This window comes from Megachile rotundata, chromosome 7 (genome assembly GCF_050947335.1).
Source record: "Megachile rotundata isolate GNS110a chromosome 7, iyMegRotu1, whole genome shotgun sequence".
NCBI classification, from domain to species: Eukaryota; Metazoa; Arthropoda; class Insecta; order Hymenoptera; family Megachilidae; genus Megachile; species Megachile rotundata.
In genome coordinates, this window is record NC_134989.1 from 3,171,981 (window position 1) to 3,196,916 (window position 24,936).

The 24,936-nt window shown below is 32.0% G+C and overlaps 3 protein-coding genes across 7 annotated transcripts in view; 2 read left to right on the top strand and 1 right to left on the bottom strand.

The window, feature by feature from the left end:
* Positions 1-598: 598 nt before the first annotated feature.
* LOC100874976 (uncharacterized) lies at positions 599-5,128 on the bottom strand. Of its 2 annotated transcripts, none has more exons than XM_012293183.2 (4): positions 4,659-5,128; positions 3,999-4,433; positions 3,605-3,856; positions 599-3,518 (listed from the first exon to the last, which is right to left on the bottom strand). In XM_012293183.2, the coding sequence occupies exons 1-4, from the start codon at positions 4,821-4,823 to the stop codon at positions 2,058-2,060; spliced, it is 2,313 nt and encodes a 770-aa protein (XP_012148573.1). In that variant the 5' UTR covers positions 4,824-5,128; the 3' UTR covers positions 599-2,057. The 2 variants fall into 2 exon arrangements, with proteins under 2 accessions (XP_012148573.1, XP_012148574.1); XM_012293184.2 differs by having other exon boundaries at positions 4,683-5,126.
* A 470-nt stretch (positions 5,129-5,598) lies between these two features.
* Usp39 (ubiquitin specific protease 39) lies at positions 5,599-8,161 on the top strand. Of its 2 annotated transcripts, XM_003706691.3 has the most exons (10): positions 5,599-5,683; positions 5,757-5,852; positions 6,165-6,443; positions 6,521-6,696; positions 6,766-6,991; positions 7,069-7,355; positions 7,414-7,542; positions 7,633-7,694; positions 7,775-7,997; positions 8,061-8,161. In XM_003706691.3, exons 1-10 carry the CDS (start codon positions 5,614-5,616, stop codon positions 8,124-8,126), a joined length of 1,614 nt encoding a protein of 537 aa, XP_003706739.3. In that variant the 5' UTR covers positions 5,599-5,613; the 3' UTR covers positions 8,127-8,161. The 2 variants fall into 2 exon arrangements, with proteins under 2 accessions (XP_003706739.3, XP_012148576.2); XM_012293186.2 differs by lacking the exon at positions 5,599-5,683 and having other exon boundaries at positions 5,731-5,852; positions 6,146-6,443.
* Positions 8,162-8,604: 443 nt separating this feature from the next.
* The window catches only part of LOC100884044 (rap guanine nucleotide exchange factor 2), a 302,494-nt gene continuing 286,162 nt past the window's right edge, over positions 8,605-24,936 (top strand). For all 3 annotated transcript variants that reach the window (XM_012293190.2, XM_076533673.1, XM_076533674.1), the window contains exon 1: positions 8,605-8,905. The gene's annotated coding sequence lies outside the window, so the exon portion shown is untranslated. The remainder of the gene's footprint in view (positions 8,906-24,936) is intronic.

Below are 24,936 nucleotides of genomic sequence, written 5' to 3' on the forward strand. Positions count from 1 at the left end.
TCTGTTATTTATTTATTGTTAATGACATTCGCCAGTGCATTTATGTACGCTGGGCCCATTTACCGACGAATCCAGACCTACGTGGCCACGATTTTACATCTGTATTCAATAATATTACAGATATGTAGTTATTGATAGTATATCTAGTCAGAGTCACTTGTAAGAACGGTAAGATATAGAACCATTCACTGTCAATATGGTAGTTTTGGAATTCTCCTTTATCTAAGTCTGTATTCTCAGTACAAATCGAATATGTCATTAACTATCGATAATTGTTGTTGAAGCGTCGATAAGTACAATTTTCTAATAAATTGAAAGAGAACACAAATATAAATTTCAAAGAATGTGTAAAAAGAAGGCTTCCACAATATTTTCAACATATTAAATTACTTTATAAGAAATTGTTTCTTTTATATCATTTTTCACAAATTACATCGTTATGATTCATTAATTAAAAATATAAGTTTGAATGCGAAATTCAGTAACAACAGAACGTTAATTTACACAAATTTACAGCGTGTATATATTTCATAAATAAAAACAATTGTTTAATCTCGATTTGTTGCATAGGTATATTGAATTTAAAAGTAATTCTAAATATGGTTGTAAATGTTTTATATTTTCTGTCCAGAGGATTTATCAGTAATATTACAATCATCACAATTTTACAAATAATGTAATCACTTTATTATTATAATATATCACAATTTCTACTGTGTATAGTGCTGAAAGCTGTTTGAAAGAGAATTGCTGATGAGATGCCACATGAATAAACATTGTAATAACAGTGATCATATGTAATTCTATTGTTCTATTCGTTTTAAAAAATTATATCATTACTGAAATACAATCACCATTTTGTAGCACTCCCTTGCAATAAAAGTAGCTATCAGCCTTTTACTTATTAAATAATGTTTCAGTGATTTACTAGGATTGATATGAAAATATTTCACTTTCTTTATTATGATAATCATATTTTTGATTATAGATAATAAATGTTGCATCTTCTTGTTTCTCAGTGGCTTTTATAACAATTTTTAGTGTACACCGAATGCAAGATGTAAATTTTTGTACGTTCATGTAACAAAAAGAATATTCTATAATGCAATATATTTTAATACGTTTTTAAATAAACAACATCCATGTTATTTTATTAACAATGAGTTGACTTCTTTTACAAATACATTAAAAAATAAGTTATAAATTATTCATTTCGATTTTATTTAATAAACTCAAATATCAATGTTGAATAACACGGGTATTTCATTAAAATTAATATAAATATACTGTATAATCATAAACTTCAATAATATACTGCGCATATTATCTTTGTTAAGTTTTTACAATGTGTTAAAGATTTTCAAGATCATTTTAATATGCGTCATGAAAATTTCTCATTACAAGCCAGAAACCAGTTCCTATATTATATGGACTGAAAAAGCTTATGAATAATATTATTCTTATTTTGTTAACGTAAAGTTGACAATTATTTTGTGTCTTACTCAAAAGCGTTATTCATCTTCAAAACATTCTAAAACGGGCATGAATATGTGGTGGCTCTCAAGCCAAATTTAAAAATTTTAAATCTTCAAATTCTCAAGTTTCCAATTACCGAACTTTTAAATTTGAAAATTTTAAGATGAAGTTAAATAGTAATATAATAAGAGTTGACTGACTGTACCTAAGTACTGCAGCTTATAGCGAATTTGCAAAGGTATGGACTAATATTAACCATGCCTGTTCTAAAATAAAAAGATTGTAAATAAAAAAGGACAAGTAGTTCAAAAATATTTCACATAATTCAGTAAAATATTTTAAAAGCGAAAGAAATGATAATGTAAATGATTGTACAATTTTTGCTTTATGCTCTATATATAGTATAATGACTTTAAAAAACCTTGTTACTTCTTGCGAAGAATCTTCGAAAATATATTCTTTGTATACAATTTTAACATATACGCTACAATAAAGGAATACATCGTGGTGACTAATGCCGCTTTATAAAATGCAGACTCGATATTTTAGTTCCTGTCGTGCGTTATTTGTTTTCGTAAATTTTAATCGGCGGTAATTTGAATTCCTTCCTGAGAATCCCGAAGTACAATTTCAGCTGGTAAAATATTTTTCACTTCATTCTGACGAGGAACTGGTTCTTCTTTTTGTACCGTTGGCGTACTATGATGCTTTTTTTTGTGACACATCATAGTTGATCTCGATACAAATGTCTTAGAACAGGCATCACATTCATACGGTCGTTCCCCGGTATGTAATCTTTTGTGGATGGCCATAGGAGTGAATTGTGTAAATGTTTTGCCACATACGTCACATCTGTAAGGTCGTTCTCCCGTATGTAATCTTCTGTGACATCTTAACGCGGCTCTTCTGGCAAATACTTTTCCACACATATCGCATTTAAAACTTTTCTCTCCGGTATGCATGGTCGAGTGAATTTTCAGATCGACACGTGTTAAAAACCCTTTACCACAAACTTCACATAAATAAGGTTTCTCACCAGTATGAATACGTAAATGTGTGTTAAGGTAACTTTTACTAACAAACATTTTATTGCATACTACGCATGGATATTGCCGATTGTCCATGCCTGAATGTATTTTTTGATGACTTTTACACAGTCCTTTAGTTATGAAACCTCTACCACAAATCTCACACACATATGGTTTAACTCCGAGATGCCTGTTCTGATGATCTAACAGAGATTGTTTTGTTTTGAAATGTTGCCCACAAGTATTACATGGGAAGGGTTTTAAATCCGAATGCACTCTTTGGTGAAGAACAAGATAGCTTTTAGACTGAAAACCTTTACCACATGTGGAACAATTGTAATCGAATTGTCCTGTATGTGTGGCTGTGTGTTGTGCAAGCCCTATTTTACTACGAAATGCTTTTTCACAAGTGATGCATTGGAAAGGTTTTTCACCAGTATGTTTTCTCATGTGTTCTTGCAACTTATAATTTGTCCTATATTGTTTGCCACAGTGAGTACAAACTTTTGGAGTCCATTTCTGTCTCATTGTTGCTTGTTTTTTTTCTTCTATGTTTGTGTCATTTTGCGTAGGCGTTAGTTCTGATTCAGTAACTTCTTTTTCCTTACTGACTACTTTGTTTTTATGTACATTGCAACTCTCTTTATGTACATTCAGTGCATCTACGCTTGTAAAATATAATCCACAGGAACAGTAACAAAAGTACTGTTCAAAGTGTGCTATTGTATTACTTGATCCTAACATTGCTTCATTACAAAATGGACACACAAACCAATGTGAACCAGTTTCGTCAATGGTAGGATTATTTAATGTCGTTTCTAATAATGCATCTTTTGCTTCTTTTGTATATTCAACTAAAATTTCTGTACCTCCAGTGGTTATCTGACTCGTTGATGCCAAATTATTTGTTTGAGAAGAAGCTGTATGCGCAGGAGTTTCATTTTCAACAATTCGTGATTCTTCCATATCACTTACAGTTTCTTGTTGCGCAGAAGGAAAAGTTTCATGCGTTACCTACAAACCAGAATTGTTTATTTTAAAACTTTTTAAGATTTAAATATTTTCCAGTGGAATTATTAATATAATTTGAATTAACTCACATTATTTTCAAGTACATTTGTAGAATTTCCTGTAGTCAATCTATCGTGTAACCTATGATATTCTTGTTTAATTGGTACAGATTCATATTTTACATTATCACAATAATGTACTATTTGTTCTCGAGTTTGATCTTCAGGATTTATTGAAGTTACATAATTTATACCTAACTGACTCAAGTGACCACTAACTGTTAAATTTCCAACTACAGTCATATCTCCCTCCAAATGCATTGCTATTTGATGATTAGAAACCTACAACATAAAAATATTAATAAATTACTTTTAATGAAAGATGTTTTTTGCAAATAATTCTATTTGAAACATGACTATAATAAATATAGTACAATTTATTTCACTAAGTATATTTCAGCCAATAAGAAGGTTATTCATTTACTTCTCGTATATGTTCATCCACCATTCTGACAGTGTCTCCATCTAAACAATCGATACCTGTGACTTCAATATCGGTATCCTGTTGTTCTATTTCTTCTTGCGTAACAACCTGTTCACCACCTGCTAAATCTATTTCATCCATGACTTGCATAGTATGTATAGTGGTTTCTTCTGTTTCCTGAGAAGTTACATGATTTTGTACGTCTTCAATGTTATTTTGTATTCTACTGATATTCCTTTGAATTCTACTCATTGCTTCTACTTCTTCTAAATCCTGCTTCGATATACGAACAACGTTGTCTTTAGCAATTTCTTTTAGCATTTCCATAAACATCCCTTCAGTATGTAAACATTTTTCACGAAAGTCAAATAATTGGTCCAATTTATAAGCACACTCCTCACACACTACTTTTGGTAACTGATCAGTCATAGATACCTAAAAATAAGCAATCAATTGACAACACTTATATTTTTTGAAAGACCTTATTAACTGACAACATAACAATTAGTCCTCTTTAAATTATGTGTTACTAAAGGTAATATACACCCTAATCTTTGTTATAAGAACTTGAAACCTTGCACCAATTTTCTTCCTCTATTTATAGTTAAATTAGAAAGAGGGGGTGAAGACAGAGCAGTGAAGATTGCAGTGAAATTGTACCTCTATCTTTACGCATGATTTTACCTGTACTGGCAAACACGCGGCTATTTTCTTGTCAATATTGCGCATTTGATCGCCGGCTTCGAAGATCGGTAATCCCATTAATATGCCTGTTTTAGTCGCGCATAAACGACATAAATAATCAAATTCTTCAACGACGGCCATATCAACCGAACGGAGATCGTCTTGTTGCTAGACTAAACGGGCGACCCAAGGCCCGATCCGGTTTTAATTTAAAAAATCCAATGAGAAATGCTTTCTGTGTGATTTGATAAACTCGTGTCACACATTACGACATTTCTTTAATGTGTCTCCTGCAGATCCTCAGTTCAAAATTATTCTACTTTTAAAGATATGCATTATCCGGGAATATTTGTCAAATGAATCTGTATTCACACCATCGCGGAACCTCCTTCAATCAGTCGTGGCACCCGCAGCGGGGAAATTAGTTTCAGCTACGCTTTTTATCTTTAGGGTACGTTTTGACTAAACGAGCAAGAACATAGAAAAAGAGAAAGAGCATTCGTTCGTGTTTTGAGTAACATTAAAACATAGTTGTTGAATTAATGAATTTTTAATTGAAAACTAAAGAATAGAATTATGGAATGGAACAGAAATGTGAAAAATTAAATAACATAGAATTGATTTGCATTGAATTGAAGCGTATTAAGTCGAATTGCGTTAACAAGCAAGGGCTATTATTAGAGCATTCGTTTGCGCTTAAAGTAGTTCGCTTATTCTAAACTCACCTTTAGGAAAAACCTGGTTTTGTAGATGGCGCAGCAAACATTCCTTTGATCAATTTGCGAGTAATCGCAATCGATAAATTTTTGAAATTACACTTTGAAAAATAGCTTTTTCTAAATAATATAATTTGCAAAATAGAGTCAGTTTATTATTTAAATATATATTTATAACTTCGAAATGATAAGTCAATCAATTAAATAAGCTAACGATGAAAATGATAAGATCTATAAAAATTAAAAATGATGAATTATTTATTTTTAATTGTATATTAATTAAATGTATGTTATTTAATATATGATTACACAAGTTAATTGCATATTTTATTTTATCTGATCCATAAAAATGATTTAGACTGGTTTATGATAAAAATGGCGACGAATAAACAGGGCAATCAACAAAAACGAAAATTATTACAAGTTAAAAATAATGTAGATGAAGATGTTGACAGTAAGTATTTTGAATTATATTTTTTTAAACTTTCATTACTCTTCCGTTTGAATTACAAAGCTAATAGAGTGATTGAAATCCATTGTTTACATACATGAATTTTAGGTTAGGTACTTTTTTTCTTACTTTAATTATTACATTTCGATTTAATGTTGCTTTAAATGAAATAACGTTTCTTTCCTTTTAGTGTTAATGAAGCCTATATTAAACAAATAAAATATGATTTCTCACTAACATTTCTTTTACATGTTATTATAAGGTCTAACCTATATATAGGTTAATGTTCAATTTAGTTATTTTGTTTATTTATAGGGAACGTTAAAATCGCCAAAACAAATCTAGATGCACCGAGATTGTGTCCTTACTTAGATACAATAAATCGTCAATTTTTAGATTTTGATTTTGAAAAACTGTGTTCAGTATCATTGTCAAGAATTAACGTATATGCCTGCCTTGTTTGTGGAAAATATTTTCAAGGAAGAGGTACAAATACTCATGCATATACACACAGTGTAGCAGAAAGTCATCATGTCTTTCTAAATCTTCACACTTTAAAATTTTATTGCTTGCCTGACAATTATGAGATAATTGGTAATTAATGGTATATTTTTTTCATTTTCTTCTTATTAAATTAGATCAGTATTTACTAATAAGTGGTCAATATTTAGATTCTTCATTGGATGACATAAAGTATGTTTTAAATCCAACATTTGATAAAGCGCAAATTACTCAGTTGGATAAAAGCGATAAATTATCCAGAGCCATTGATGGTTCATTGTATTCCCCAGGTATTGTAGGAATGAATAATATTAAAGCAAATGATTACTGTAACGTTATTTTACAAGTAAGTTACTTTTAGATATTTATAACTATTTGTTTATTTTATCAGGATTTTAATAATTACGTTTTGTAGGCACTTTCTCATGTCACACCTTTAAGGGACTTTTTCCTAAGAGAGTCTAATTATTCTCATGTAAAAAGACCACCTGGTGATTCTTCTTATTTATTAGTTCAACGTTTTGGTGAATTAATGAGGAAACTATGGAACCCACGTAATTTTAAAGCACATGTTAGCCCACATGAAATGTTGCAAGCAGTTGTATTATGGAGCAAGAAAAGGTTCCAGTTTACAGAGCAGGGTACATAATTTGTTATACTAAAAGAAAATTTTTTGTTACTGTGCAAGGTTTAATGTACATAAAAAATATATTTTTAGGTGACCCAATTGACTTTCTGTCTTGGTTTATGAACGCGCTTCATTTAGCATTAAATGGAACTAAAAAACGTGATTCTACTATAGTTTATAAAACATTTTTGGGTCATATGCGTATCTATACACGAAAAATACCTCCTCTTGAATTAGATGAAAGTCAAAGAAGTGAGCTTCTTCACACTGTTGAGTATGGTGAAACTGTAACGGAAAGTCCATTTTTATATCTAACATGTGATCTTCCTCCACCACCTCTTTTTAAGGACCAATTTACCGAAAATATTATTCCTCAAGTAAGTTCTGGACAACTTCAATATCATGAGTATGATAAAACATTGTTCACTTTTATAGGTCAATTTATACACGTTGTTAAATAAATTTAATGCCGTGACCGAAAAAGAATACAAAACTTATAAAGAGAATTTTATGAAAAGATTTGAAATAACAGAACTTCCACCTTATCTTATACTTTATATAAAGGTTAGTGATTGTACTGCATATTGAACAGTCATTTAATTTGCCGAATAATTAAGAATTGCTCAATATATTAAACTTTATTTGTTTGTACAGAGGTTTACGAAGAACACTTTTTTTGTAGAAAAAAATCCTACTATCGTTAATTTCCCAGTTAAGTAAGTAATTTTTCTATCATTATTTATAATATTTTGAGGAAAAATATAATTATTGATTTATCGGTATTTACGTATTACAGAAATGTTGATTTTGGAGATATTTTAACACCTGAAGTGAAACAAAGGCATCCATATACGACATATGACTTAGTTGCAAATATAGTTCACGACGGTGAACCTGGTCAAGGAACATACAGGGTGCATATTTTACATAGAGCCACTGGTCAGTGGTACGAAATGCAAGATTTACATGTAACTCAAATTCTACCTCAAATGATAACTTTAACTGAAGCATACATACAGGTACGAATTTATATTTTTACTTATATGTTCTAGATAAATAATTTTTATGTTTTCTACTTCCAGATATACGAATTGAAAAAAGATACACTTTCAGAAAATGGTGACAATAAAAGCGAGAAGACAACATGATGAATGTAATTTTCTAAATAAAATATTAAAAATTTTTCATTTTTCTTCATTTACTATTTTCTGTTTCTTAGCATTCTGTAATAAGTGTAAAGTTCATTATAACTTTGGTGTATCAAATTATAGAATAAATTGTATGAATTTTTGCATAATCAAAATTTAGAAATTTGGGAGTTTAAAGATATGGGTACTTGAGAATTTGAAAATTTAGTCCTTTGGACATTTCTGAACTTAGAAATGTAGATTTATATATTTCGTCTTTCAAAATTGAAATGAATAGAGGGGTGACTTCCCCCTTACGTTTATTCCTTGTCAAAGAAAGGTTACATACGAGTAACGCACGTCTGACCCTGCAGTCCGCCGATCAGGTCGAAAATACCCGAGTTCCTCCGAGAAGATCGGAAGTATAAACTGGAAGTGGAAGTAGCTTCAGTAGTGGGGGAACATTTGGGGGGGGGGTTGGAGTGTCGCGCCAAAGCCAAAGCGAACCGGAGTAGAGTTACAGCCGGCCACGCGATACCGTCACGAGCGAACGTCGTTTTTGTATGCTTCGCGCTTTTTCTATCGTTATTTCCGTCGTGCCTTTTGTTTTTGGAGTGCATATTGGTGCAACGCGTTACGTGCATCGTTCGTTTACGCGTTTTCAGTGATACTGACCGTACCTCTCCGTCATCGTAGTTCATTGCCGCGAGTGCTTTGTCTGTGTGTACATACGTTGTGTTGTCCAGTGTGTTCTCAGCACGTGGATTATCACCGGTTCGGAGCGACGCTGTCTACGCACGGTGAGTATTCTTTTATCTTTTGATTTCTAAATTACGGTTCGCGAGTCACGTGAGTTAATAAATATTTATTGAGAAAAGATTTAATCATGCGTACATAAGAATTTTTGAAAAATCGTCGTAGCCTACTAGCGGTAACGATTCTGTCTCGTGAAAACGGCACCTGACGGAGAATCTCTATCTCCTTTAAAGCGTTCCCGCGTAACATTGTCTGATATTGTGCGCAAGCTTAGCTTACTTTATTCTCGATTTGTGAGATAGTTCGAATGCATAGTTAGGAAATTAGAAGAATTAAAGTGAGGAGATCCGCCATTTAATACATACGTTTACTATGGACGCCGTGAACACGCGTTAGACTGACGATGAGTTAAAATTACTAATATTAATATTAAAATTAATATATGGGAAAAGTACTATCAATAGAATTAGGTCTTGGTTAATACATTCATTATGAACATCGCGTTACATCAAGTTAATGTTATTAATACTGAAATTAAAAATAACATTACAAAAATTGTTCATACACGTTTACTATGGACGTTGTAGATTTGCGTTCCATTGAATTAATATTAGTAATATTAAGAGTTAAACTAATATAAAAGAAATTGTTATCTTAAATTATTATATTAGTGTGTTAATTATTGTGGATACTATTAGATCTAAATGAACACTAAGCAAGTTGTGCTTATTGTGAGTTTAGTATTATTAATATGAGTTTGAATTCAAGCTTTGGCAAAATGTTTGATCAGACTTTTCTGCTCTATAAACCTTAGCTTGATTCGAGTTGTGACCAAACCGTGAGCAATGTCTGTCTGTTTAAATAGAGTAGTAAGATAGTAAAATAGTAGTATAGTAACGTAATAGATTAGTGAAATAATAAAATAATAATATAATAGCATAATGATATAGTAAGACAATAGAATATTATTATAGCAGTATAATGGAAGATTAGGATAATAGCAATAATAATTTATTTATTTTCTAGAATTAGTAGAACAATGGAATAATAGTATGGTACTGTAATAAAATAGTAGAATAACAGTAGTGTAGTGTATTATAATAATAATATGGCATTAAATATATCTGAACATGGATTGTTATAATTTTTAACTATAGGGATTCAATTCACAATGTCCACGTGTGACAGAAAAGTACCATTTTTTTACCACACACACATGCATATATAATTTCACGTAAAAAATGATATGAATATTAATTGAGCGTAACGAGAATTCGCGGCATTCGCAGGGAACGTGTTAATGCTAATTCACGAGAAGTTCGGTTATTTTTGTACACACATGGTTCACGATAATTTGGATTTGCGTCGGCATCCCGACATTACGAGCTACCTTCCAGTAACCGCTCCAAATACCTGTTTCTCATGCGAATCTCGAAAAAAGCATCTGATTGCGTGGTCCTCGTGACGGAGCCGAACGAGCCGCAACGTTCCACGGTTAAAAAGGTGGGGAGGTACGTTGACTCTCGAAGAAGCTGCGAGTTTCGGATTCCTAGTATCTTGCTTGTAATCGTTGCATCGTGTAAACCAGTTTCCGCGTGCGAAAGGATGCTCGATGACATATCGAAACTACGTCATCGAACACGATCGCGATATTTTTAACGGAACATCCACATTTCGCGGCCTTAGGCGTATAATGCAAATTACAAATCTAGAAACAAATATTATTTGTTAATATCGTATGTTACGTACCTGTAAATATATGCACATTGTTATTTTCTTAGTTATTGTAAATATGAACAAATATTTCGTATATGTAGATCGATTGCCTCTTCACTGAAATCAGTGTGCAATATCTATTTGAAAAATACTTTGTTAGACTCGACACGATTTACGTACATCTTCAACATTTTGTACCGATTTTACAAACATATCCAATAAATTATCATTCAAAGTATACTCCTTATACACATTGTTGAATTCATTTTACAACGTGTAAAATAGCCATACCATATGCTAGTAACAGGTAACAGACATCTTAAGGGTTAAAAGTGATTAACATTGTAGCGTGTAGTGTAAAAACTCTCGAACATAGCTGGATAATTTTTTATCGAATATAAAAGAAGAGATAAAAATAGAAAATTAGTCATAGATCCTCAAGATGTACGCTCGTTAAAGTGTTAACAGTAGCCATCGAAATGAAACAAGAAACGAAGGAGAAGGCTGGCGGCAATAACGTTCGCCAAAAAGAACAAAAACCGGTAATTGCATGGTTTTTCTTGCAACGTGTTCGTAAATCGAAGGAATGGACGGGATTCTCGAGCCACGGAGGATGTTATTGACATGCTTATGGAATGTTTTAAACGTGGGTGGTATATTAAGCAGAAATGTTGCGTATGATGCACTGTTTCGTTTCACGAAACTTCTGACGGTCATCCTTTGACCATTCCTATAGCAAGAATTTTCGCCTGGGATTCTACGACCTCTAGATTTGTTACTAGACTTAAAGATTTATAAAAGATATGACAATGTGGATTTTGGAATTTGAGGATTTGATAATCTACAAAATTTCACCGATTTGAAGAATTTACGGGATTTGGAAACTTTTGAATTTGGGATTTAGGGAATATCGGAAATATGGCATTGAAATCTAGGGAATTAAAGTATCCGAAGAAAGTGCGATGTGGGGAATTTGGGAACTGGAAATCGTACAACTAGAAAGTCGAGCAGATAGGGAATTTGGAATCTATGGATTGAAGAAATCCAGATAATGTAGGGAATCGGGGGACTAGGGAATTTTGGCTCTAGAAAAAGAAGGAATGTAGGGAATTTACAATCTAGGAAGTTAGGGAATTGTGAATCTAGGGAATTTGATAATCGAAAGATTGAATAAATCTAGGGAATTTGAGAATTCAGAGAATTTGGGGATCTAGGGTATTTGGAAATCTACGGATTCTGAGATTTAGAGAATGAGGGAGTTAGAGGCTTGAACAGCAATAGATTTTAGAATTTAGTGATTTACGTTTAGAAATTTAGAAATTTCAGAATTAGAAACATAAAATTTTATTGTTCCATCATTTCGAAATTTGAACATTTAGAAATTTAGAAATTTAGAAATTTGTAGAATTTTGAATTTAAATATTTAATAATTTAGGAGTTTGAAAATTAAAAACTTTGTGACTCCGAAAATTGTTGAATTTTTAATATGAATTACATAAAGTATTCTGCCCCCAATGTACCCTGATTCCCCCTATTTAGTTACGCTACTGCGCTTACTGGACTTTATATTTCACCGTCGTGGCGCGTTTTTCAAACGCGTAAAAAATAGCAAGAACCACTTGCTTCTTTTACAAGTTGCTTTTGAAATATACGTACATACATCTCGATCAACGGTCAGTTTGTGGGCATAAACGTGTCAAGGATGGAGATCATGGTTATATTCATGGTTGTATTCATCTATGAGAGACATCCTTGAGGCACTTGAGTATCGATTGAGGATACAGGAGTGTATCGCCAAATGCTTCCTGCCGGTGTAATTTGAACGTAATGCGCCTATCTCATTGCTTTTTATGCTTGTTCTTAGTCTTCTTCCTTTGTTGTACATGTTAGATTTCATTTACTGATGATTCGACAAGTATTGATACAGTTGCGTTCTGATACCCGTGTACCATATGTAAATATTTGTCTCGTTTTTGACCTAACCTTCTTTGTTCACACTGTGACGATTGCATTTCTTTTTTCTACAGAATTTTTTATTCATAACTATATACTAACCATTTCCCTTTAATTTCTAACAAACTTGCCTCAAAAATATTATTTTTTAATCGATATTTTTACTATATCTACAAGTGACTGATTTGAATAACCCGCCATTTTGGACGAATGCCTTGTATTTTGTCCCGGTTCAGTAATTATTTAAATTAACCATACAATTATCATAATTTGCCATATACCTTTCAGTAATTGGCTAAATTTATCGTAAATTAATCATAATTTATGGTAAATTTCACAAATAATTGCTAAAATGAAATGAAAAATGCACGATGCATTTATAAAAAAATGTCGGCAAATTCAAATCGGTCAATTACATGCTCTCCACTCCGTGTATTATAAAACTTGACTTTTCTACTAAAGACGTTGTTGTTCGAAACAAATTTCTTCCACGTCGTAAAACTAACAAACATAAAGTATACGGCTGTACTAAACTAATTTGCACACGTAATCAGGCTAATGGAATTATTTTATTAGTGCAAATTTGTACGTGCAAGTTGCAGGAACGTGTAAACTCAGCTTAAAGTCTTGTAACAGATGGCCACCTGCTATTCTGTAGACTATTATCTCTAGCAAACCACATCTTCTTTCTACCTGCATGGAATACGAGACTCGATTCCTCTTCTTTGTGTCACCCTATACTCGCTCGCATACACACGGACAACGACAAAACTCGCGACTTTCTCCTTTACGGATTTATTTCGCGTGCGAGCGACTTCCTGCAACGGGGAAAACAATAATGTCTTGCCTTCCCGTGGAGAATCCTCGATGAATGGAAGAAAGAAGACGAGGAAAAAGAAGTTGGAACAAAACTTTCTTTTACGGCGGTTAATTACGGAGACAACGGTAACAAGCGTTTTTTCGCTAATCAGTTTCGACGACCGATCGGTTATTTATTACCTTTCTTTCGTTTTTCTGAGCAGACAACTATAATACCTCAGAAACGATGTGTATTAATTAACGATGCCATTGTGTTGGATAAGTTCAGCAACAGTCGGGGAAAGTGTTTAATCCGTAGAGATTGATATCTTGGATCGATAATACTTTCGTTTTTAATTAGTTACAGATAGAGGTCATATGCTAAGGATGTTAAAATTATTTATTGTAGTGTTAGGAATTATATTTTTCACAAATTTACAGTGGCGTCATACATATTAGAGGAAATTTGAGATAATACCAGGGTAAATGTACAGCGGACAATATTATAGGGTTTTACACGTAAAAAATCTAGAGGAAATAGGCTAGGTTAGTGGAGATTTTCTTTAATTTTAAAAATATAGAACTTTGGAAGTGTGGGACTTTGGGGATTTGGAAATTTAGGGAATTGGAGATTTGGAATTTTCAAGATTCAGAGATTGGGAGTTTTGGAAATTTGGAGATTTAGACATTCAGAAATTTAAAGATATCCGAAGTAATAATTGGAAATTTGAAGACTGGAAAAATTTCAACATTTATAAATATGATGATTTGTTAATTTGGTCCTTAGGAATTGGAAAGTTAAAAAATTTGTAGTTGCAAATTTAGAAATTTAGGAATTTAAGAATTTGATCACTGAAAAATTTGGAAATTTAAAAAACTTGGGACGCTTATTCTATGTAATTATAAATAAAACCATTAGCTTGTAATAGCGTTATTAACTCCTAGGGTGATTACTTTCTATCCCATGTTACTTTTTGTTCTAACTAGTAAAAATGCTGCAAAAAGTTTCATTTGTAACCAAAACATACGCCTATCAGGAGTTGATTGTTAAGTGCTAAAAAAATTGGAAATTCTAGGAATTTTAATATACGAATTAGCGTGTGTTGATCAGTTGAAGGGAAATAAAGCTATTGATATCCTCAGTATCTTGTGATGAAGTGTTCAATTAGGTTGATGTTTTTCGTAGTTCCTATATAGAAATACATGTTTCTTGTTAGGAATGCAAGAATCTCGTCACAAATAACCGCTATGTTAGGTCGTTTATTATTATCATCGTCTTTGAGACTGGTTCTGCCAGCTTGAAATCTATAAATTTAATGACGGGTGATGCTTTCGATTCTGCGAACCTAGTATACCTTATGATCGCTGAATAATTTCTGTTTTTATGTTCTCCATAACATTTCTAATATCAAGGGTTTATAGCATTCTTATGACTATAAATCTTTTACATGTAGAATGTGTCCGCGCTTGGGAGTGGTTAAAATGAATAAAAAAAATGGAAATTATGACTGAAATAAATTGCAAGATATTATGTATTTTATTTGTTATTATGGTTTTATTTATAAATCCATATGTTCTTTTAAATTTTATACTTTTCTCAAATGTTTTTATTCTTTTTGCTGGTATTAATTCTTCGACGTCGCGTCGTTCGGACAATAATTTCAATTTAATACTTTGTTGTATGATTTTTTGTATGTTTTTAACAGGAAAACGCATTTTTTCATTATTGCAAGTAATATTATCAAGAAAATATCAGTAAACAAATATATTTCACCAAAAAATGAACGTAATATTACAAATTTGCAATATGTTAAAGTGAAGAAGAAAAAATGTAATCATTAATGACAAGAAATATTTTCGATAATGTCATTGATTATAAAATTTGTAATTCGTGTTTGAAAAAAATACAAGTATGTTATGGTATATTATTGTTCTTGATAATAATTTTAAGGTACATATATTCGTTTATTTTATAATAATTTTGTAGTATATTACTTTACTTTACTTGTAATGGACGGTTAATTTTATAACTTAAGATAATTTAATTTTGTAAATTAAATCTTACATTCTAAAATTGTAAAGGAGTCCCAAAATCCTAAACTCTCAAAAATTTGTCTGCACTGAAAAAAAAAACGGAAGCACTGAAGATAATCCACAGAAGGCACTGAAAGAATATTTAAAGCTCTCAGGTAGTCAGGTAGTTTGTCGTCATCCTGAATACTTCCTGGATTTCTATCAACGGAAGGGCTTTATTTTACTCGGAACAGCGAAGATCAAAGTTCGTTACATAGTGAGAAAAAGGGAAAGAGAAAACACAGTGAGGATTTTCGAATACCATAGATAGCTTTGAAATGAAAGAATGTCACTAGAAGACAAACTGATTCTCTCAGATTACGATTGGGAATACGTTTCACTTCGAATTTGTGCATTTTACTTGCATGACACTTCTCGCCTCGAAAACTTGGTCTAAAATTGTCCCAAAACTGGGACACAGGAGCATGAAAAGTCTTTCTCGGAAGATAATGAAAGAAAACTCTGAGAAATTTCTGGTATTTGGTTATTGCATATTAAATAGCAAATTTCGAAAATTCAGTAACATAAAAATATCATATATATATATATATATATAGAATAGTAGTTGTATTACATTAATTTAAATCTGAGAGTTAATTTGAATTAATTGGAATTTTGGAATTAATTATTAAAATTAATTTAGAATTTAACAATTAACTATTAAAATTGATTTAGAATTTAAAAATTAACCATTAGAATTAATACGGAATCTTAGAATTAATTTGCATTAATTTGAAATTTTAGAGTTTAGAAAACTAAGATTTACAAAATATAACTATTGTATATTTTGCCAACTTACTAGACGCACATATTAAATAAAACTAAGGCGTAATTAATAAAACGGCATTCAATCAACCAGTCAAATATTAATTAATATATATTCACGGACGTTTTATGCAAAAATTAAGCTATAAGTTAATATAATATATGTATTAATTCATGATATTTTTATATTATTAAATTATGTGCTGATCCGGTATGTGTATTTAAAAATAGTAATTTTTTATTGAGAATATTAATAAAACGTTTAAATAAGTAAATATCTCCAGCAAATTTTTAACTATAAATTGATCTAGTATGAATATTTTAATTATTTTACAGTACTATTGCTCACATTAAAAATTCGTCATTTAATATTTGCCAGCCTTACTAAATACCTTCTTAAAATAATTATTTTGTGAAATGAGAGGAAAAATGTGTAAAAAATAGAATTTAAAGGTCTGACAATATTACGAAACAGTCGAAAGAAGGAATGAAACAATTAAATGCAAATAATTTCTCATAACGCGTCGAAACGCGTTTTAATGATAAAAATGTCGATAACGTGACCGAGCAAAAAGTTCGTTACTTGTTAGACACGGAAGTAATTCTCTTTGTATCGAAATTACATTTTTTCGTGTTCATTAGTACAACAACACACACTACAGTGATTCGTTCAGTTCGGACAATTGTCATTGATTAACCTCATTACGACAATGGTGTAATGACGAGTAATAATGTGTCGAGGTTGATGCACTTTCTGGACTTTAGAAACAACATTCATTGAAATTAAATTACAATTTGCAAAAATAAATTGTAGAAAAAGAGATTGCACAGATTTTTTTTGCAATTATTACCCTGTTGCGTGTTACAAATGAGTTATTTCGAAATGTACCAAGTCTAACATGATTTGATGACATAAGGGCGTCGAAAAGTAATATTGGAAGCTAGATGTTGTTTGAAAAAGGTTGCTCATTTTTGTTGATAATTTGTAAAATGTTAAAAATTCAAAAATTTAAAAATTTTAATATTTTCAGAATTACCAAAATATAAAATTTGATTATCAAATTTTTCCCAAATTCCTAAATTTCTACATTTTTTCAATTTCTAAATTCTCAACTTTTTAAATTTTTAAGTTCTCACATTCTTAAATTTAAAAAATCCTCAAATTCCCAATTTCTCAAGTTCTCAAATCCCCAAATTATTTTACTGTTATACTTTTTTAGTATCCTACTATTTCACTACTATTTAATTACTTTTTCATTGTTCCAATAATTTTACTATGTTGCTATAATACTATTTCATTATCTTGCTGCACTATTTTGTGACTATTCTACTGTTTTACAATTGTATACCGTATACTTTTAGCACTGAGTACTTAAATAAGTTCAACTGGTATTAATTATTTTACGCTTCTTATTTTGTGTCATTAGTAAATTTGCATTAAATTTAAAAAATCTGTTCTAAAACTTTATTTACTTTTAGTAAAATCTTTGTTACTATTATGGAAAGAATATACTAACATTGATAACTCCTTTCAAAATTGTGATAGTTGCTAATACCTTATAATGTATTGTAGATCAAACAAAACAAAACAATTACCTTTTATGAATTGCGGAACTTTATAATATGATCCCTAGTTATTTCAGCACAACAAATAATGCCGAATTATGCACCACTTGAAATGCAATTAAACAACAATCATCAGGATAATACAGTATGATGTTCAGAAAAGTGAGGGATATACGAAAGCTCATAACCATCTGCTCATTAAAAGAAAGAAAAATGGAAGGACTTAAAACCATTGGCATGGAGGTACAGGAAGTAGCGAACGGTGTTTCATCGAGCCCATTTAACTTTTCAATTAATTACAATTCCGCCGACGAGATTTCCGTCTCTCGGAGGCGTAGCAGTGCGTCAGACAGTGGCCCAGGAAAAAAAGACACCCAAAAAAAAGAAACAGTCTCCGGAGAAATCGAGTCATCGACGCGTCGTTGCACCCACATATTCCACGACGAGGACGCACTTGACTTTCTCTCTCTCTTTCTCTATTGCAGGCAAATACACGTGTTATATCGCACAGCATAGAAGAAAGAAAGAGACCAAGCGAAACAGAGGAGCTCTTGAGATTTCACGTTCGAAAGGCGGTAACGACACGGGCAACGAACCACCCAGTAATTTTTCTTTTCGTGTCTCCCGGGCAACGAATCATAAACGAGAAAAGCGCCAGACGGCATTGTCTTTTTCACGTAGTGCATTACGTAAATGAGGGTACACACCGTGACCATTGTATTCAATCTGTGCGAGTCACGACGGTGTCCTTCCGCTTCTAATCACCGAGCAAAGAAAAGCACCGAAAGTGTGCGTCACGACGCCGGCAGGGTTAACTTATTTCCAACTTAGACTGAGGTGTTTCATTAAACCCGTTTCTACTGCAACTTGTGTGGATGTTTCTATTAACCCTTTCGTTGTGAATGACGCATAAGTACACGCGACAGGGCTTTTGAAATGAACTGTTCACACTTTGCTAGCAGGAAGGATGTGGACTTGTTGATCGCATAGTAGCAGCTACGGCGATATGGTCCTGAAAGGAGTTGTGTACAGGAAAAGATAATGGGATGGGCAATACGAACAGAGGAGCTTATATGCACTGCTTCATTGTTGAATTTGATACGTCTAAAAGAGTAATTGTTGATTCTAAATTTTTATATTTTTGAATTTGAAGATTGAAAATTTCAATATTAAAAATCTTGCAAATTTTTCTATTTGAAAATTGAACAATTAAGAAAACTTCAATTTTTGACATTTGAAGACGTTCGAATTTGATGAGAATTGGAGAAAACTGGAATAGTATAATAACATAATAATAGACTGGCGTTGCGGTTTACGACGCGAGTTCATGCCTCCAGAAGTCTTCATACAACTTTAGCTTTATACTGAACATAGGAAATTTAAGAATTCAATGAAAAAGTTCTATGCATTATGGTTTAGAGTTTAAAGTATCGACTACGCTGACTTCAAATCTGACAATATTTTTTGATCCGATCGTTCGGCCAAATTTAAGTTAATGTTTTGAACGCTTAACATTTGAAAAGCATTTTTTAAATTGTCGTTCAGTTTGCTTGATCTAAATCAAATGATCGATCAATAGGATCAACAATCCATAGTTCAAAATTTTTCTTTCTTTTTTCTCCAAAAATCCATTTTATTAAAATGGCAACATTTGAACGTTAAGCGTTACATGGGATGTGGACAGAGATTTTGTGGCATCCATACAAAAACAGCGCAATAGTAAATGGAGACTAGAGTTGTATAAACAATAATATAATGGACTAGCAAAATAGTGATATAGTGGAACGGCTAACTAGTACTATGGTAGTATAATTGATACAGTAGTATATTAGCATTGTAATGCAGAAAAATAATGAAATAGTAATAAAATAGCAAAAGCGGAATAGTAGAATAATAGCATAGTGGGATAATGTAATAGAACAGTGGAATAATAAAGTACATTTATTGTAAAATTAGAGAGTACTGAAATAGAACAAAAATAGAGTCACAAATACTAGAACGGTATAAATGATATGTGTTAATTAAGTTGGTACATGTTTGCTAAGATTAAGAAAAACTTCCATTCAGTTTCGTTCTACTGTTCCATAAACGCTGTAAAATGAATAATTTCACCACATAATAAGTGATTCGTAATACTTGAGCATTTACCGTAACCGGTAATCTAAAATTAATGATCAAGTGCAGTAATATTAAATCGCACACTTTGTGCAATACTATGAGTGGTAATAACGAATTCAGTTTTACAAATGATGTCTCTGACTGTCAGACAGTTGCACGAACATCGATCTCTCTAAGATTACTTTGCACCTGTACGATCGATAAATGACATGGCATGCACTTTACCAAGAGGAAGAAGAGGTTACGAAGAGCTGCTTCCTTGAAGAAGAAAGGCGGAAGATTGCGCCCGCCTTTCGTGACAGAAGATGTTCTGAATGAGAGATTATGGAAGGTCTGAACTGCAAATCTGAACACCGAAATAGTCATACACATATGTGTATATGTATATTTCTGCCTTTCTAAAAATTGTATTTTTTTATTTAGAACGAACATTCTATATGAAGGAAGTTAACTTCCTCTGTCTTCTATTATGTCAAGATTAAATCATATTCAAAATTAAGTAACTTCAGATGTATTTTGACTGATATTGAATTTCAATCTTAACTGTAATTGTAATTTTTAAAATTATCGACAATAAAATTTTGGTGATATTGGAATTTCTACTAATTGCTTTAATTAAGGTATTTTCAGTATTCAAACTCCTACTTTGACAAATCCTTAAATTCCCAAACCTCTTATTCTCTAAATTTTACAAATCACATACTTTCCAAATCTTCATAATATCTAAACACTCATAGCCAAATTTATAGCTAAATTTTCATTGTCAAATTCTAAAACTCTAAAACTCTAAAACTCTAAAATTTTTAAATTCTAAATCTCTACAATCTCAACGTTTTTAAATCCCAAGATTCTTAATTTAGAAATTTCTCAAATTACCGAATTTTCGGACTATAAAACATTTAAATTCCACACTTTATAAATCCCATAATTCTTAAATACCATAATTTCCAAATTCCGTAATTTTGAAATTCCTAAGTCTCTAATCCCAACATCTCTTATCTCCTGAGTAGCAAGCCCTCAAATTCCCAAATCTACAAGTCGTCAAATCTTCTAAAATCCAAATCTAAAATATCAAAGTTTCAAAAATTCACAAATATCAACTTTACTAATCATGAATGTTTTGGCGGCAAAACTGTGGTAATCGGGCACTTAATACAAATGTAAGAAAGTAACTAAGTATTCACGTGTATGGGTGGTTCGTCATATGGGTTACCTCGAAGCAAGATCGCGGCTAGAAGGACATGCTAACGGAAGTGGATATTTTTTTTGTTCTGCAGTCGCGTTTCAGTAATTTCTTGCGGAAAATAGGGGAACTTGAAATATTCTAGCTCGGTAATTAGAGGCTTAATGTGTTTCAAACCCTTGGGACCCACGGTCTTTTGTCCGTGAGGAGTAGATTGTGATCGGGGCCCACTTTCTATTGCTTCGTTCTCTCGTTTCCTGCGTTTCTTGTACGAATATTGTAATCATTTATGCAAATTACAGTTTTTCTCAAGTTTTTCAATTGTTGAATTCCCCAGTTTCCCAATTTTTTAACCGACTTCGAAAAAGGAGGAGGTTACTCAATTCGATCAGTATATTTTTTTTTTTCTATGTGTGCCCGCCGATTACGCCTAGCTGGATGGACCGATCGGAACGAAACCTTTTGCATTTGGTAGGTTCTGATTCCCCATTGGTACCATTATCAAAAAATTTTTCATTTTTTAATTGCAAAGTATTGTTATTGCAAAAAAACCGGCAACTTTTGAAATAAACTTTTCTCGATTTTAGTGCGCTTTTAATATCTTATCACGGACATGATTCTGAACAATTTTGTTCATATACAAATTTCGCGGAAAGCTTTAGTTTTCGAGATATTAGCGAAAAATTGTTATTAACTTTTGAAATCAACTTCGAACGATTTTAATGTCCTTCGAATATGTTGTTAGGGGCGTGGTTCTGGACAACTTTTTCCTCTTGCATAATTGACCGAAAGCTTGTGTTTTCGAGATATTAGCGAAAATTGTTGCTAACTTTTGAAACCAACTTCGAACGATTTTAATGTCCTTCTAATACGTTATTAGTGGCATGATTCTGAACGAGTTTTTCCTTATGCATAATTGACGGAAAACTCTAGTTTTCGTGATATTAGCGAAAAACTATTGTTATTAATATTAGTGGAACGCCCCGTGCTATGCACGGGAAAGACAAGAAAGGGCAATTACAATGCACTGTACTAAAACACTAACTAAGCTTTACCGCTCTGACACGCGACTTATACAGCAAGATGAGTTCACGTTGACGTTGGTGTATTATTCCCATTGCTTGGTACAGTCTCCGTATCGTTCTAAAAATGCATCAATTTGATTTGTTAGAAAATTTGTTGCGCAGGATCTGCTATTATTTTACGGATACTTTGACCCTTGCGCAGTCCTAAACCGTAAGAGATACACATGCGCAGTAAATTTTTGCAAAGAAAGTTAACAAAGAACAAATGGATGAAGCACCCTCAATCATGATGTAATTAGTTTGTACTTGTCCCTGAAAGAGTGTCCCTTATTTTTTTTTCTATGCATGTTCGCCGGTTTTTTTCTAGGTGGGTGGTCCGATCGGAACAAAGCCTTTCGCATCTTGTAGAGTCTGACTCCCCATTGGTACCATTACCAAAAATTTTTTCATTTTTTAGTTGCAAAGGATTATTGTTGCAAAAAAGATTGAAAAACGAATATCCATGTTGTCTTTTACTTAATTATGCTCATGGCATTTACGCAGACAAAAAAAAGCCCGGAAGAACTGTCTCACAGTATCCTATACAATTCTCCCCATTCCACTAAAAAGCGTGAAATAAAATAATTTTCAGAAAAAAAATATACCGACTTCGAAATGCACTAAAAAGTATAAAATAATTTCTATTTCCTAATGAAGTAATTTCTATTTCATTCAATCATACAATTACGTAACAGATATGAATGAAACCTATTTACTCGTTAGGTAGTATATTAAATACATTTCAACTTTTTCGGAGGCGGCGCAAAATTAAAAATACCTCAGTAAACGTTCCTGCCAATAACCAGTTGATTGTGGTATGGCGTATTGGAAATTAATAAATCCTGAGAAAGAATACGAACCATTATAGATATATCTGGTAATATACGTAAATGTAACGACTGCATCTTCATTTCGCAACGTTTTTGATATATAATGAAATTGAATTGACTTCGTTCGCATGTGGAAGCCATGGATCTAAGAACCTATAAACGGAGCCCACGACGCGGGAATTACCAAATTTGCGGCAGATGGGCTCTATCTTTATAGTATATGCGGCGATCGAGTCTTTCCGTCGCATACACTATGAATCTAGCCCTTTGCGGACTACCGCCGCATATATGCGTTCTGCGTAAATCATCAAATTGGCCGAAGAACTCATATACGCGTTTGGCGAAAACAGTTGATTGAGCCGAGAAACGCATATATGTGTCCCACGTAAATGCGTGGCTATGGCCGAGAAACTTAACTATGCGTTCCGCGAAAACAACTGATAGAGCCGAGAAACGCGTACATGTGTGCATGCACGTAAATCTGTGCATGTACATATAATATGTCCAGAATTTGACTTGGAATGCTATGAACGAAAACCGCGTTTAAGCAGAAATATGCGCTGCAATTTTTAATGACTATCGCGGCAGGAGCTCGGCCCCACGATACGGTTCACTTCGAACCGTCCCGTTCGCAAAGGGCTAGATAGACCATAGTTACATTCTAGACGCACTAACACTTACTTCGCGCCGTGCTGTCGAGTTATATGTATAGAAAAAAAATAGCTATACAAGCTTTGCCTATGTTCGGCTGTCCAAAGGTTGACATGTTCAAGAAAATCTTTTAATTTTGCGCCGCCTCCGAAAAGGTTGAAATATATTTAATATACTACCTAGCGAGTAAATAGATTTCATTCATTTCAGTTACGTAATTGTATGATTGAATGAAATAGAAATTACTTCATTAGGAAATAGAAATTATTTTATACTTTTTAGTGCATTTCGAGGTCGGTGTATTTTTTTTGTGAAAATTATTTTATCAAATCCTCAAATTTCCGATTCTCCCCATTTTTGAACACTCAAATACTATTTATTCGCTTAAAGTTCTGGATTTCTTCACTTATCATGTGAAGCTGTGTAATTTACATAGTCTAAAAGCTTCTGAAGTTGGAAATTTCTTGATTTTCAAATCTGAAAATCTGAGAACTTGCAAATTTCTAAAACTAATTAATAGTCTTTTATCATAATGAATATTACTTATTTATTAATTATAATAATTATAGTTTTGGCAGAGGCTTGAATTTTTAACATTATTTGAATGGAAAATTTTAAGATATATTTTGTAATGGTTCAAATAAATTTCGATCAAGAGGATTATTGCAATCTTTTAGTGAAACAATTAAATTGGCTACAAGTTTTTTTTATTTTGAATAGAATTGATATATTTTATTATTCAATTAGACCTATATTTGTATTAATTACTTCTATAATATATTGAGTTTTATATCTTTTTATATTAATTTATTATGTTATTATATTAAAATTTTGAATTTATCCTATAATATTTAGAGGTTGATCATAAAATCAATTTATTCTATAATAAAATGTTTACGATCTGTAGCTCAATCCATTTCTTATGAAGTTAGGTTATTTATAATATTATTTGTAACGTGTATTTTTATTAAAAGATTTTATTATTACATTGAAAACTTATTTCTCTCTCCTTGAAAATATTCTTGCATCCACAATAGTGGACAGTTTACAACGTATGCATTGGTCCCTCATTCCTCATATTGATATTCTCTAAGGAATCTTACCATCCCCCATACCGAACATAAAGTTCCGAAAAAGTTTTCTTCGATTGATAAAAATTAAAGGTGACACACTCATTTTCCTCAGAATCTATTGAATGAGTAATATGTATAACATGATGGAATCAATTTTCTAAAAAAATTTCATTTCATTTTAAACCGTGGTTCTTTTTCGTTGTAATAAAATTTTCCAGTCAATAGCAATTAAAGTGGTATTAAGATATATTATAGTTGCGGTTCATTCAGGCGTTTTATGTTCAT

Bases quoted from the DNA above. Each gene is read 5' to 3' on its own strand.
- LOC100874976 (XM_012293183.2), bottom strand. From the start codon at position 4,823: ATGGCCGTCGTTGAAGAATTTGATTATTTATGTCGTTTATGCGCGACT. The intron at 3,857-3,998 runs GTAAATGAATAA...TTTATGTTGTAG, and splicing joins TGGATGAACATATACGAGAA to GTTTCTAATCATCAAATAGC. The intron at 3,519-3,604 runs GTGAGTTAATTC...TCTGGTTTGTAG, and splicing joins CAAATGTACTTGAAAATAAT to GTAACGCATGAAACTTTTCC.
- Usp39 (XM_003706691.3), top strand. From the start codon at position 5,614: ATGAAAATGATAAGATCTATAAAAATTAAAAATGATGAATTATTTATT. The intron at 6,697-6,765 runs GTAAGTTACTTT...TACGTTTTGTAG, and splicing joins ACTGTAACGTTATTTTACAA to GCACTTTCTCATGTCACACC. The intron at 7,998-8,060 runs GTACGAATTTAT...TTCTACTTCCAG, and splicing joins TAACTGAAGCATACATACAG to ATATACGAATTGAAAAAAGA.